Raw genomic sequence first — 16,003 nt, 5'->3', positions numbered from 1 at the left:
ATTTTTCAAAATTACAAAGTGCATATTCTTATGGGACGTACTAAAAAGGAAAAAAATGCGTATTATTATGGGACGGAGGGAGTACCTCTTTAAAGAAAAGCCCAATGCGTTATTATCATGCCGTTATTATCATGGCTCGACAATTATTCTCAAATATATATGTATATTTTGACACATACCATGTACTTAGCCTATATATATTTCTAAATGTGCATGCTGAGTTGTTGAAAAGAGTATTGGGTAAAGTTTCCATGCACATGCTGAGTTATGAATCTCAAAGGCGCATGTGTCCATACACATGTGCTCGCATTCAAATTGTTTTCTATGCCCTGAGCAGTTATTGCCATGAATTGTGATTTATTTGATGTAGGGATTTCATACTCGAGTCCAGTGGATCGAGTACTTAGCATTTAATATTCCATTTTCTTTATGATCCATAACTGAGTGCTCGTTCTTGGCAACAACCATTTTCTTATTACGGTTGACTGAAAATCATGTTTCTAGCATTTCTCATTAATAGATTTTTGCTTTTTTACAATAAACTCTACAATCAACCTTTAACCCGATTTGAGAAGAAGTAATAATAATACATTGTGTTTGCTTGTGCATTTATAAGACGTTTCTCAAACATTTAAATGTATAAAAAACAAACAAGTCTAATTCTATGCAATGCTTTGCAAAAGAAAAATAAAATGTCACACCCTAGATAACCTTTGACTGCCTATCAAGAAAGGTTGTTGTGTCAGTCCACATGTTTATGTCGCCTTTAGAAAATAAACGACACTGGTGTGGTATAGTATCGAACGGATCTAACAGTTGAGATAAGTCTTTCTTGCTATTTACTGAAAGACGAGGTCTCGGTGATTGTTATTTCTTAATCATTGTTGACATAACATTGAGCATACGATATTGGTTATAAACTACTTTGACTTATCAATAGGTAAATATTTTTCGTAACCCAAGAATTTTGGGTAGTTGTGATCAATGTTTAGAGGTCCTAATATTATTACTGCAACGAATCGTGCGCTAGGTGAGTTGACCTAGATAATATCTTCAAGAGATGTTCGAAATAAATATATACCACCGAGAAACCCGACCGGTTGGAATTTAGTTCATAAATGATAAATATATTTTTCGAACAAAACCGCTCTGGGAAAAAGATGTTAATTAATTAATGTCAGCAGCGTACTCAAATGAATTAATGTATATTTATATATTAAGCGCCGAAAATAATATACTATATTAAGAGGAATGATATGTTGCACATCTTATATGAGCTCCTTATGTCACCAATCTCTTTTGGCGCACATTTAGTATTGTTTGTTTCGATTTATATATTTAGTTTGATTCTAATACATTAAAAAATGTTATTGAAAATTTTAATTTCATAAAATTAAAAAAAAATCAAAGCATGATTTGTTATTTTATTAATTTATTTAAAATTATAGAGAAAATGAGAAAATCGAGTTTGATTTTTATGAATTTTGTGAAATAAAAAATTTTAATAATATTTTTTAATATATTAAAATTAAACTAAATATATAAATCGAAACGAACAACACTAAACGTGCGTCAAATGAGAGTGACACATAAGGAGCTCACATAAAGTATGTAGCATATCATTTCTCACTATATTAAAGAGGAAAGCCAAGAATACTCAATTTCGGATTGGACGAAAATTAATATTAATATTATTAATTATATTACTAAAATTTGATTTTTATGAATATTAAAAATCAGCCATTTTCTTTACTAAATGCCCATCACATCATTCCGTTAGTTTTAAAAATTGGTCTATATATGTTTGTTAGGCCATAATCCCACTCTATTGCCCAACCAATTACAATAAAATGTGGGAGCTAGTATTTATTTCTCTCTCGTGAAACACCACATTGCTCTGAGAAAGTGAAAAAAAAAAGTTGTTCAAAAAGCTAGAGGCACAAGGTCACTAATCCGTGACTTCCCAGTTTGAAAATTTTGAATATATAAAACGGTTTAACTGTATCTTATCTGTACTAACAAAAAAGTAGTTGATGCTCATGATCAAGATCAACTGAATTAATATTATTAGTACTATCTTTTTATGAGAAATCTTGGATTTGTATTTCGTTTATGGCAAACTACTGTTGTTCAATTGAGTTGGAGCCTCGCACCTTGAAACAAGGACAGCTCGATCACGCCAGAGTATGCATTTCTTATTTCTTGGTTTGTTTGCAAACAGTATTATGAATCATTTTGTATGATTAACATGTTTATTATGATGAATCATTTTTGTGTACAGGAAATTGCTGTTGATATTGTTCAGACAAAGGAACCGGATGAAGCATCAACTATGTTTACTGAGGTTTGATTTCTTTATACAAGTTGAATTTAAGGTTATTTTGGCCTAATTGCCAAAACAATCGCAACTAGTCAAATTTTGGTTTGTCCCACACTTTTTAAAACTGGAATGACTGATCACCAGGTTCGAGAATATCACAATTAGCCCATATGTCGTTTTTTTTGTTGCAATGATGTGCCAATCAGATTTATCTATGTGGACAAAACGACAGTGGCACAAACTGACGTAGTGTGATTTGCCTTGAAACGGTGGTCGGATAATTGCGAAATTTGGTTTTCACACCATCACAGGCTTCACCGGAAAAATGACGTACGAGATAATTGCAAAGATCTGAAACTTGGTGATTTATTATTCTAGTTTTAAAAAGTATGGGACAAACCAGAATTTGACTAATTTCAATGATTCTTACATCCATGAAACTCCATAGCTGCAGGGACTGAAGGACGTGGTCGAAATCAAAGAGCCGGCGGTGGTGGTGACAGTTTCAGGCGAAAATCTGCAGCCACAGAAGGTGGTGGAGGAGAGTGGCCGCGGCGGGGCAGTTTTCAAGGAAGAGGTTGTTACTGTGGAGACTTATTGCCAATGTTTAGTAGTGGAATCATCACCGGAATGTAGGGATATTAAAGAGCCCCTTTCTGCCCCTTTTTGAGGCATCAATTAACTTGGTTATTCATTTCAATCGTTCTATCATTTTATAAGAAAATTTTTCTTGCATAATCGAGTGTGAAAATTGAAACTGTCAATGAAAGCTACCATTAGGTAAATAGTACAAATGAAAGTTATATCTCTATCAACTTCAAGTTGCATGCATACTTTCATAGCTAAAATGTAAGTAAAGAAGATGTTTATTCTACACTTATACCACTAGTTGTGCATGCATACTCATTGTCCGAAATAATAATGGACTTGGCTTCACAAGCTTCCCCATCTTCTACACACATATGCAAACTCTCCAATTCTCTTGCTACCTCTTTCATGGTTGGTCTCATTCTCCCCTTTAAATTCAAGCATCTTTGCGCAAGCCATGCAACTGCAGTAACCTCCACCTCATTGCCATGCTTCAAAACTTCGTCATCCAAAATTTTGTATAAATTGTTTTCTTCCATAGATTCAAGAAAACGCATCACTAAACTTCTCTCCTCTTCTCTTATGTCTATCGGCCTCTGTCCTGTCAAAAGTTCGACAAGAACCACTCCGAAACTGTAAACATCGCTCTTTCCTGTAAATTGGCTCGACTGGAAATATTCTGGATCCAGATATCCAAATGTTCCCTTTACCAATGTGGTCAAATGTGTCTGGTCCGTTCCAACAGACCTAGAGATCCCGAAATCAGACAATTTAACCGTATATTTTTCACCTAGAAGAATATTACTGGACTTGACGTCTCTATGGTAGATAGGTATGGACAACGCAGAGTGAAGATATGCGAGCGCTCCAGCAATATCTGTTGCGATCTTCAGACGCATGTTCCACGAAACTTGGAACTCAGTGTTAGGATCCTGAATTAGATCAAAGAGTGTCCCGTTAGGCACTAGCTCGTAGACGAGGAGAGGAACATCGGTCTCCAGACAACATCCCCACAATTTGACCACATTCTTATGATTAACATGTGATAGTATCACAACCTCATTTATAAATTGCTCTAAGTGGTCCTTATCGAGAAGCTTCGATTTCTTGATTGCCACAATCTTGCCATCGGACAACATTCCTTTGTAGACCGTGCCTTGCCCTCCTTGTCCAAGAATTCGACTTTCATTGAAGTTATCCGTGGCTTTCTCCAACTCTTCAGAAGAAAATAGCTTGGCCTTTTGAATTGTTCTTTCATTTGTTTGTTGTTGTAAGAGAAGACCACCGTTTCGTTTGAAGAATTTCGCCTTACGGTTTTTATTCCTTCTCTTTCGTAATAGTATATGCACCAGGATACAAATTGAGAGGAAAAGAAGAAATCCTATTCCGGAGCCCACACCTACTCATAAAATCACTCATCAATTTAGCTAGACTGAATAATCTTAGCATTTAAACTAAAACTTGTACTAAAATTAAATTACCTATGAAGACATGAATCATATTTGATGGTATGCAACCTTTGCCATCATTTTTCAAACCATCACCAGCATACCCCTTTGGGCAAGAGCAGTAGGCAGACCCATTAGTGTTGGTGCAAATCGCATTTGAATTGCAAGGATTAAGGTCAATATTTTCACATTCATTAATATCTGGGTCCAAAAAAAATTGTATAGGAGTATTAGAATATTACGTCACACCGGAGTGGTTAACTTCACTTCACAACTGATATGTTGGTTAAAATGAGAACTATATCAGTTGACATCACAAAACATATCAGTTGACTTAAGAAAATCTTATTGATATTTGTGAAACAACAAACAGATATTGTATTAGTATCTGATATGTTATGTAATGTCAAACTAATAATAGTACACATCATTATATATTTATAGACTACAATTAGGAAGAAGATGAATTAAAAATAATGTAAGGATTTCATATTAAAAGAAACACTACTAACCCTGGCAACCATTTAGGTATGGATTGTCATGGAATCCTTTCTTGCAGCGACAGAGGTACTCAAGATTGAGACAATCAGCATTGGCTTTGCAGGCATAGGTGGATGAATTCCGCTGAGCTTCACTGCAATTTTGGGTCCCAACCCTCCAGTCTAGCCGCACCACCGGCTGCGGGGTACTCAGCACCCACTCATTGATATTTTTGGACTTATTCAAGTCGGAAAACGGATACGAAAATGCAGATTGCTTGGGAGTTCGTTTTTCCTCTACGAAGGTGTAACTGCACGGGAAAAACTTGCTGCGTACCCATTTTCCACCTGCGTCACTTAACTGTGTTGCCAAGAACGTCGTGCCTGATAGTAAATAGAATACGGAAAATATAAGACTAATGCAGAAATAAATTAAAGACGTCAAAAATTGTAATGCCTACATTGTTAATCAACTCTATTACATAAACTCTTTATATTGAGTTCGATTCTACATTATGAAGGAAAGTAAATAATCTATTTTGATTCGATTTTATCTTTCATTGATTGTAGCTTCAATCACACATATTCTCTTCATCCTGTCCATTCCTACCAGTACAATATACTCCCTCTGTCCATTCTAACTATAGCATTTCTTATTCTACACTGGACTTTATGCAAACTTGTTTTGTGAGTTAAGAAAAGTAAGAGATATAATAATATAGACCAAACAGGATAACTCAGCCTAAAAGACTAGCCGATAGAGTCCATTCAGTCTATATACCTCACACCAATTGTTCTCACAGGACAATGAGTCCATAACATATAATTAAATAGAGAGAAATGTTTTATGTTTTAAAAAATGTAACATTTAGATTGTTTGACACTTAGAATGGGACGAAGGGAGTGTGCGCTTACCTTAATACCTTATAAACTCAAAATATAACTGAACTTACTATGAAAGAAGTTAATGCATACCTTTGGGTATGGATGTTTGGCAACACCCGTTGCCGGCCGAATACCCGTTTTCGTCATTGGGGCAGACCCCGTGCCCACGCGGCTGTTTATTGGCGCAGTACGTCACACAGCCGCCTGCGAAGCTCTTGTTGTTCTCCCCGAACGCGGTCACGATATCATCGGCAGTGAGCCAGTTCTGATCCGATATGGCGTATTGAGTATCCATCAAATTGACCGAGGAGAAGTCGTCACGTGTGCTGTTGTGCGGGTAATCCTCCGTGTTACTGTAGCAAGTAGCAGCCAACAGATACGGGTACTTGACCCGTATCTGAGTCGGGTGTATCGCTACGATTTCGAGCATCTTACCGGTTATGTTGAGGTAGGGTTTTGTTGATTTGTTGCATACGATGTTGAATGATGAACCCATGGAGCAGTCCGACCCGACTCCGAACGGGTAAGAGAAGTGTACGCTGCCGCATTTGTTGGGGCAAGTGGCTGTTGCAAGAGTTAGTGAGAAAAGCAAGAAGATGAAGTTGATGAGAGGCATGTTGGTTATAATCTTCAATTTGGAAAACATTGGTTATATACAGTGATTTTAGTGTTCGATTCATTGCATCTAACGCTGAAGGCATGTAAAAGACGAAGTTAATGAACACCTTCTTAAAAGTGGCCGGAATGCTCTTTTTCTCATATGATCACGTTGAATTAACATTTTATATATTCAATACAAAATTTAAATTACCTTTAGTTTGTTCTAATTGCTTTTGATAAGACTATTATAGTGTTGTAGCCGCATGTTGTAGCCGCATTCATAGAATCATACTCCCTCCGTCCCCCAATTTGAGTCACTCTTTGACTCGGCACGAGTTTTAAGGAAAAGTTTGAATGTGTGGTGTAATAAATGGAGTTAGATAGTGAAATGTAGGGCCCCTTTGACTTTTGGTGTAATGAAGGGTAATTTTGATGTCCAAAAATGGTAAGTGGGAAGAGTGACTCTTATTGGGGGACGGCCCAAAATGGAAAAGAGTGACTCAAATTGGGGGACGGAGGGAGTATTGTGCATTACGTACAGTGTGATTGGTCACTCAAATGTCATGCATGTTTTGGCTTCCCAAAAGTTTAATTAGGTGTATATATAATAACTCAACATATATAGTGGGAGTGGGACCCGTTCAACTTATTTTATGCTTAGGCACTAACATGTTACACGGATAAAATAAAAAATTTTACAAGATTTTTTCTAAGAATGACCAGATTGTGCCCGCTCATGATAATTTAGTTTTTTCCCTCCATCTTCATCAATTTTATTTTCTTGTACTTACTCCTGCCACAGCTTCGCGATTAGTCCATTCGTCCCTGAAAATTTATCACATTTTCCTATTTTTGTCCATCTCACAAAATTTGTCATATTCAACTTTTTCCCATTCTTTGTGGTGGACCATATATTTTACTAACTCATTCTCACTCACATTTTATTACTTCTTCCGTCTCACAATAGGAGTCACTCTTATTGTGGGCGCGAGTTTTAAGAAATGTAAAGAATAGTGGGTTGAAAAATTTAGTGGAATATGAGAACCACTTTTTTATATTGGTTTTTATAATAAAATGTGAGTGATATTAGTTAATGAAATGTGGGGCATACTTACCATTTATGGTAAAAATGAACTGTGACTTTTATTGTGGGACAGAACAAAATGGAATAGTGTGACTCTTATTATGGGACGGAGGGAGTATACGACTTACATTCCACTAACCTTTTCAACTAACTTTCCATCACATTTTCTAAAACTCGTGTCTGGTCAAAGTGTGACAAAATTTACGGAACGGAGAGAGTATTAATTAAGGTTGACTATACAAAGTTAGTATACTATATATAGTTGATTTTTAGCAGGTGTCACAAATCGGGTGTGTTGAATTTTTAGGAGTTGGTGGAGTGGTATATTTCTCGACCTCTCACAGTGGAGGCTTAGGCCATCCACAACGCTGTCTCTATACCGTCTCTTAAACCGTCTCTTAACTACTATTTGAGCACTATTTGAGGGCCCCACTGTCCTTTTTTCCTCCATCTCTTAACTAAGAGACGGAACCTGCAACGCTCCGTCTCTTAACCGTCTCTATACCGTCTCTTAATTACTATTCATTCAATTTAATTTATAATTTTTTTTTAAAACCCAATTCAATTTAAACAAACACACTTTATTAAAATTAAAACAAAAAAAAACACACAAAATAAAAAAAAACACACAAAAAAAAATTTAAAAAAAACACAAAATAAAAAAACACACAAAATAAAAAAAAAACTAATCGGAAGGGCTAATCATCCTCCGGAGGCGGTCGAGGTTGAGGGGGAGTCGGAAGGCCAAGTTGTGCTGCCATATGCACAATTCCGTTCCACCAGGCCGCGAATTGGGAGTACGAGAAGCGGGAAGTGTCCGCCATTGTCGCGGTCATGTACGCCACCATAAGTGTGTCCGAGCCTCCTCGCGAGCCCGATCCTGAGGCCGACTGGCTTGATTCGCCTCGGCCCTTCCTTGCTCTAGCCGCTTTCGCCGCCTTCGTCCCTTGCGGCCGACGGCGCCCACTCGCGGATCCTCCTGCAGCGCCGACTGTACCCGCAAACTCCTGGGATTCAGCATCATGTTGGCTGATGCCTTCAGCAGTGTCACCACTAGACGCACCAGCACTAGACGAGTATAGGCCACTCGCCGTATGCTTCGTGCGCTTCGAGGTTGAGCCCGAGCTGGAGCGGAAACCGCCGGCCCATCGTTCCTCGTCCTTGACGGCGCGCCAAACATCAACAAATCTGAATTGATGTCCCTCGTCCTGGTAGTAGGCGCGCAAAGCGGACGTCAAAATGTCGGTGGCCGTGGCGCCGCTTTGGTAGCGCGCCTCTTCCGCCGAGTAGATGCCGCAGAATTTTTTGACCTGTCGGTCGACTCGGTCAAAGTGACAGCGGATCATTTTAACTGTGCGCTTGCGGGAGCGGTTCGGCTTTATTTGGTGGTAGACCTCGACAACCTTTTCCCAGAAACACTTCCGGGTTTGTTGATTCCCGACGATGGGATCGTACGAGACCGTGATCCAGGCGTTGTACACCGCCATCGTTTCGAGGTTGTTGTACGGATGTCGGCCAAGATCCTCTTCCTCTTCTTCCTCCTCGTCCTCGCCCGTCTGGGGTTGTACACTGCCTCGGCCACCTCCACCGCCTCGCCCACTTCCACCGCCTCGGCCTACTCCCGGCGTGGGATCAACTGGAAAATCCTCCCGGATCTGGGATAATCCCTGCGAAAACCGCGGGACGTTGGGACGAACATATGCATCAAGGTCAAAATTGGGTGGTTGGTACCCCCCCTGTCACGCCCGCATTTCCTAAGGATAGGAAGTACGGTGGACCGCGACTAGGGGAGGAGTAAAGAAGCGGGGAAGAAAGGGGGAACGAGAATATTTGACTCGAAAACATTTAATAAAAGGAAATTCAATTCAAAACAAAGTACTGTGACGACATTCTTGAGTTAAAGTATTCAGAGTTTGAAATGAAAACATCGTGACGGTTTACAAGCAGCGGAAAAGACCCAAAAGACAGATGATGCCGGGTATGACGACACGACACCATCCGAAAGATAAAAACACACTTTGGCTTTAACTGCTCAACATCCGTCCTCCCCATCGCCGCTCAACCTGCACATTAAGAAAACAACATGCAGGGCTGAGTACTTATTGCACTCAGTGGACACACGCCAAAAACATAGTTTGTCATGCCATAACAGTGTAACATTGGGGTTTTGAGTGTAATGAAAATAACCCAAGTACACAAAAATACATTTCATAAATTCGACTGCGCAGTCATTTTCCGATATTGCCACCCTTATTCCCTCAATCATACACTATCTGATCCAAACCATGACAAGGGGCGTGGCCACACCCCAGGTCATCTAGACCGGCCAACTTGCTCTCAGATGGCACCCAGTCTCGTGTACACTAGCCTGAGGGTTCGCAGCCCAACAGACCCGAATTCGATTAAACATATGTGGTAAACCACTTCAGATAGGTTTCAAAACGAAATAATTGGCAAGACAAACAGTTCACCTCCATAAACATTTCCGGAACGAAGTCCGTATTTAAAGATAACCCACATAAAAGTAGGGTAGAAAAGCCCACCTCGATTGCTTAGCCTTTAAAATAGTTCCCTTCAACCACACTTTCCTCGTAAAAGATCACCCTTTTGAAAGATAAATAAATATCATAATTAGAGTCAGGGTAGACGATGTTTAACGACAATGCATGATTCCTACTTGGATGACTTCAACATCTAGCACGTTACACGTATACACACTTAACAACATGTTATAACAAACACACAAAAAAAAACACGTCCGAAACACACCACGCACGCACCCGACACGCATACCACGTACCCAAGACGCGCACACGACACAAACACAACACTCAAACTCCCGGAACACCCACACTGCACAAACGGCTCACCTGGCTCGGAACAGGTTCGGGAAAAAGGCTCGGCGTCTCGGCCTGGCTCGGTACCTCGGCCGGCTGTCTCGGCCGCCTGTGTCTCGGCACCTCGGCCGACCATCTCGGCCGCCTGCTCGGCACCTCGGCCGACCGTCTCGGCCGTCCGGCTCGGCACCTCGGCCGACCATCTCGGCCGCATGCTCGGCACCTCGGCCGACCATCTCGGCCGTCTGCTCGGCACCTCGGCCGACCATCTCGGCCGTCCGGCTCGGCACCTCGGCCGACCATCTCGGCCGTCCTACTCGGCACCTCGGCCGACCATCTCGGCCGTCTGCTCGGCACCTCGGCCGACCATCTCGGCCGTCCGTCCGGCTCGGCACCTCGGCCGACCACCTCGGCCGCATGCTCGGCACCTCGGCCGACCATCTCGGCCGTCTGCTCGGCACCTAGTTTACACCCCTTTTCCTCTGACCCCCGATTCTCAAACCCTATACGACAAACACACCACGCATTCTACATCCCAAAACACACCCAAACACCTGGGATCATCCCTTCCAGACTCTCCACAAAACTGCCCTAGGCTGAACCCTAAAACTCTCGGCCAACACACACGAAAACTCTCGAACCAAACACTGATTCCTCCGAGCCATCTCTTGGCCAAACACACCCACATACATCACAAAAGCACAACACTCAGAAACCCAACCATTGCACATGAAAACATCTCCCAAAAACATACAATTCGTGAATCTGCGCAGTTTACTTGCAAAAATCATAATAAAATCATACGACATCCAATGAAGCTGAAATTTACACACCACACCGAAGACACATCCAAGTTTATACGGTTAAAAATTCGTACCAAAAGAAGATCGTTTGCTCAGTCAAAAAGGGGTCGGAACCCACTGTCAGTTACCATCAAAAACATGCTTCACACAAACACATAATCCCACAACTTATTCAGCATCTAACCCCTCCAAAACGTCCTACATGCATGAATTCGAATTAAACGAGAGTTGAGGCCTTGTGTTACCTTTCCCGGATAGTTCAACGTAGTGAAAAAGCTTTACTTCCTCTTACGACTCCGATTCACGACGAAGGGGGGTATCACCTTGAGGAATCCAAGACGATGATGAGAGGGAGTGAAAGGGGAAAGGTAAACCGAGAGGGAGGAGGGCGAGAGAACTTACCGGTGAGAGAGCAACTTCGCGAAAGAGAGAGATGAGAGATTGAGAGAGACCGAAGAGAGAAAAAGATTGGAAAAAGGGGAATGAATCGGTTAAGAGGGAGTGGGGGAGGTTGAGAAATTAGTGGGGAGAGAGAGAGGGTTTTCGAAAAAGAGAGAGGGAGAGGGAGAGAAAAACCGAGAGAGAGGGGGGGGTTTAATTTATTAATTAAGATATTAATTTGCTTTTCAAATAACCATAAAACTAAATATTCACACCCATAAATAATATAAAACAAATAAAACATACCACACCATATCTTAAACAAGATATACACAAAAAGCAAACACCCCTTAAATAAAAAAAACGGACATTACATTCCTCCCACCTTAAAAAAAATTTCGTCCCGAAATTTCGTCCAAGATCATTCAAACAGCTCCGGAAACTTCTCTCTCATCTTATCTTCTAATTCCCATGTTGCTTCTTCGACTCCATGATTCCTCCACCGTACTTTCACCGAAGCAATTGACTTATTCCTCAATTCTTGCACTCTTCGGTCCAAAATGGCCTCGGGCTTCTCCTCATAGCTTAGATCGGGATTTAGGACCATCATCTCTTCCTGGTGAACCATGTGTGTGGGGTCAAACACGTACTTCCTCAATTGTGACACATGGAAGACGTTGTGCACATTCCCAAAGCTTGGTGGTAAGGCCAATCTGTATGCCACCACGCCGACTCTATCCAAAATCTCGTATGGGCCGATAAATCGAGGTCTCAGCTTTCCTTTCACTCCAAAACGGGTTATTCCCTTAGAAGGGGAAACTTTCAGAAAGACCTTTTCCCCGACCTCGAACTGTAAATCGGTCCTTCGAACATCCGCATAAGATTTCTGTCGATCCTGTGCCTCCTTGATCCTCCCACGGATTTGTCGGACAATCTCTATCATCTCTTCTACAGAGTCTGGTCCGAGAATTCTTCTCTCACCCACTTCATCCCAATAAAGTGGCGACCTACACTTCTTCCCATACAATGCCTCATATGGAGCCATCTTGATAGTCGCCTGGTAACTATTATTGTACGCGAACTCTACCAATGGCAACACTTCTTCCCAACCCCAGCCTCGATCAAGCACCACGGCTAGTAGCATATCCTCTAAGGCTTGTATTGTTCTCTCCGACTGCCCGTCGGTTTGTGGGTGGAAAGCTGTACTGAAACTCAACTTAGTCCCCAACTCGCGCTGCAGGCTTGTCCAAAATCTAGAAGTGAATTTAGCATCACGATCAGATGTGATTGTCGCTGGAACTCCATGCAAGCGTATAATTTCCCGTACATATACCTTAGCCAACTGATCGGATCCATAAGTGGCACGAACCGGCACAAAATGGGCAGATTTGGTGAGGCGATCTATAATCACCCAAATCACCGTGTTCCCTCGCTGGGATTTTGGCAGTCCTACCACAAAGTCCATTGCAATATGTTCCCACTTCCATTCCGGAATCTCGAGGGGTTGCAATTTCCCATAGGGCCGTTGGTGTAGTGCCTTTACTTGTTGACATGCCAGGCATCTCTCCACAAATGCCGCAACATGCTTTTTCATACCGTTCCACCAAAACTGTCTTTTCAAGTCTTGATACATTTTGGTGCTCCCTGGATGAGCAGCGTATGGGGTTTCATGTGCTTCTCTCATGATTTCCATCCTCAGGCCTTCATCCTTAGGCACACACAACCTTCCCTTGTATGTGAGACCATTATCCGCTGCCTCACGAAAATTTCCGAGTTCACCCGTCCTCACTTCTGAGCGAATCTTCTCTAGTAACGTATCTCGCCGTTGAGCTTCTACAATTCTGGCTCTTAAGTCGGGTTCCATCACCAACGTGGCTACTATTCCTTCCACAGTCTCGGGCATTCTCACTACTTCCAACCGCATCTTACTGAACTCTTGGATTAAACTCTCCTCGATAGTAAGAAAGGTGGCCAGCTGAGATTGAGACTTCCTACTAAGAGCATCGGCCACTACGTTTGCTTTTCCCGGATGGTAATTTATACCACAATCGTAGTCCTTTACCAACTCGAGCCACCTACGTTGGCGCATGTTCAACTCCTTTTGCTCAAAGAAGTACTTTAGACTCTTATGGTCCGTGTATATCTCACAACGGACTCCATAAAGATGATGTCTCCAGATCTTCAAAGCATGTACCACGGCTGCCAGTTCCAAATCATGCGTCGGATAATTCAGCTCATGGGGCTTCAATTGTCTCGATGCATATGCAATCACTTTCCCTTTCTGCATAAGCACACATCCAAGTCCCACCTTCGACGCATCCGTATACACCGCATAGTCAGTCTCTGGCTCTGGCACGGCTAGGATTGGTGCGGTGGTCAATTTCTCCTTCAACAACTGAAAGCTCGCCTCACATTCTGGTGTCCAAATCATCTTGACTCCCTTTTTCAGTTGTTGCGTCATTGGCCTTGCTATCTTCGAGAATCCCTCGATGAATCTTCGATAATAGCCCGCCAGTCCTAAAAAGCTTCGGATTTCGTTTTGTGTAGAAGGTGACTTCCACTCCTGCACCGCTTCTACCTTGGCCGGATCTACACGAATTCCATCTGAAGTTACTACATGTCCAAGAAAATTTACTTCCTTGAGCCAAAACTCGCATTTACTGAACTTGGCATATAGTTTCTCGTCCCTTAGAGTTGCTAGGACGGTTCTCAAGTGCTCTTTGTGCTCCTCCTCGTTCTTTGAGTAAACAAGCACGTCATCAATGAAAACCAGGACAAACCGATCCAGAAATGGATGGAACACGCGGTTCATAAGGTCCATGAACACTGCCGGGGCGTTCGTCAGTCCAAAAGGCATTACAACGAACTCATAATGACCATATCTTGTTCGAAAAGCTGTCTTGGGTACATCTTCTCGCCGAACCCTCAGCTGATGGTACCCAGACCTCAAATCCATCTTAGAGAAGACTCCTGCCCCTCGAAGTTGGTCAAACAAGTCGTCTATCCTTGGTAGTGGATACTTGTTCTTCAGCGTTAGTTTGTTTAGCTCCCGGTAGTCGATGCACATCCTCATCGTTCCATCCTTCTTCTTTACGAACAACACTGGTGCTCCCCATGGTGACACGCTAGGTCTAATGAATCCCAATTCCAGTAGCTCTTGCAGTTGCACCTTAAGCTCCTCCAACTCTTTTGGCGCCATTCTATAAGGTGCTTTGGATATTGGTGCCGATCCGGGCTCCAGATCGATCGTGAATTCTACCTGTCTGTCGGGTGGGGGTCCTGGCAACGCATCGGGGAAGACGTCGGGATATTCACTCACTATCGCCACATCTTCTATCTTCCTGTCTTTCTTCTCCTCCCCATTCAAATAAACAAGGTACGCTGGACATCCCTTCCTCATCATTGTAGTGGCTTGCAGCGCAGAGATAATGGACTTGCGTCGGCTCATTGGGACTCCGTGAAACTTCATCGGTTCTTTTCCGGGGGTTTCAAACGAAATTTTCCTTTCTCTACAATGAAGGGTAACGTGGTTCTCCGCTAACCAATCCATACCCAAGATTATGTCTACGCTACCCATCGTCATTATTTGCAAATTATGAGCCACTAAACTGAGTTCACCTATTCCAAAGTTCACACATGCACAAGATCGGGATATATCTATAGTCCCGCCTACCGGTGAGGTCACACTCATAGTGGGTTCGGTCTTAACAGTAGGTAATTCCAAAGTATCCACACAAGACGTTGATATAAAGGAATGCGACGCACCCGTATCAAACAAGACAACTATAGGCATATTTAGAAGTGTGCCCATACCTGCCAAGTTTCCTTGCTCAAAGGTTTCTTTCCCGTTTGCCGGCTGCTTCCCCTTCAAGGCGTAGGCCCTTGCTTGCGATGGTAATCCTTGGCGGCGTTGTTGCGGTGGAGGTGCAGGTAGTGCCTGGGATTGTGGACGGAAACCTAGCTGGTTCTGTCTCGTTCCCGTTCCCATGTTCTTATTTGGGCAGCTTCGGAAGTAATGGCCACTTCCACCACAGTTGAAGCACCTAGGGTCTCGACACTCCCCGGCGTGGTACTTGAAGCACCTTCCACATTGAGGGTTCCTCGGCGGAAAGTTTGCCCTCGGTTGGAAAGTATTCTGTCTCCCGCCATTGTAGGGTGGGTTCCTCATGTGTTGTGGCCTCTTACCACCATACTGAGCCTGGTCACCATCCCACCTCCTCTTCTCTTGGTGGCCTGACTGAGCTTGTAGGGGTGTCGCGTTTGTTGTTGCCACAACTCTTGGCTTAGGGAGTGCATCTTCCACGTCCAGTGCACAAGTCAAGATCTCCGAGTAGGAGAGTTCTCCTCGACAGGCCAATGCGGCCTTTATTTCATCTCTGAGCCCGGCCCGGAACTTCACCGCCCATTTCTCATCGGTGTCCATCAACTCGGGCGCATATCGTGCCATCTGCGCGAGGGCTCGGTCATACTCGGTTACAGTCATTCGGCCTTGGCTTAGTGTGTGGAACTCTACCACCTTGGCCCGTCTGTACGTCTTTGGAACATACTTGTTATCGATCTCTACTTTAAACTCCTCCC

The 16,003-nt window shown here is 42.7% G+C and overlaps 2 protein-coding genes across 3 annotated transcripts; one reads left to right on the top strand and one right to left on the bottom strand.

The window, feature by feature from the left end:
• Nucleotides 1-2,037: 2,037 nt before the first annotated feature.
• LOC121741265 lies at nucleotides 2,038-3,020 on the top strand. Of its 2 annotated transcripts, none has more exons than XM_042133976.1 (3): nucleotides 2,038-2,184; nucleotides 2,282-2,344; nucleotides 2,775-3,020. In XM_042133976.1, exons 1-3 carry the CDS (start codon nucleotides 2,113-2,115, stop codon nucleotides 2,988-2,990), a joined length of 351 nt encoding a protein of 116 aa, XP_041989910.1. In that variant the 5' UTR covers nucleotides 2,038-2,112; the 3' UTR covers nucleotides 2,991-3,020. The 2 variants fall into 2 exon arrangements, with proteins under 2 accessions (XP_041989910.1, XP_041989909.1); XM_042133975.1 differs by having other exon boundaries at nucleotides 2,769-3,020.
• Nucleotides 3,021-3,186: 166 nt separating this feature from the next.
• Nucleotides 3,187-6,336, bottom strand: LOC121810429 (wall-associated receptor kinase-like 8). Its single transcript, XM_042211198.1, has 4 exons — nucleotides 5,811-6,336; nucleotides 4,869-5,219; nucleotides 4,390-4,557; nucleotides 3,187-4,307 (listed from the first exon to the last, which is right to left on the bottom strand). Exons 1-4 carry the CDS (start codon nucleotides 6,334-6,336, stop codon nucleotides 3,187-3,189), a joined length of 2,166 nt encoding a protein of 721 aa, XP_042067132.1.
• Between the last annotated feature and the right edge of the window lie 9,667 nt (nucleotides 6,337-16,003).

Source organism: Salvia splendens, chromosome 7 (assembly GCF_004379255.2).
Source record: "Salvia splendens isolate huo1 chromosome 7, SspV2, whole genome shotgun sequence".
Taxonomy (NCBI): Eukaryota; Viridiplantae; Streptophyta; class Magnoliopsida; order Lamiales; family Lamiaceae; genus Salvia; species Salvia splendens.
This window is presented reverse-complemented; position numbering and strand designations above follow the sequence as displayed.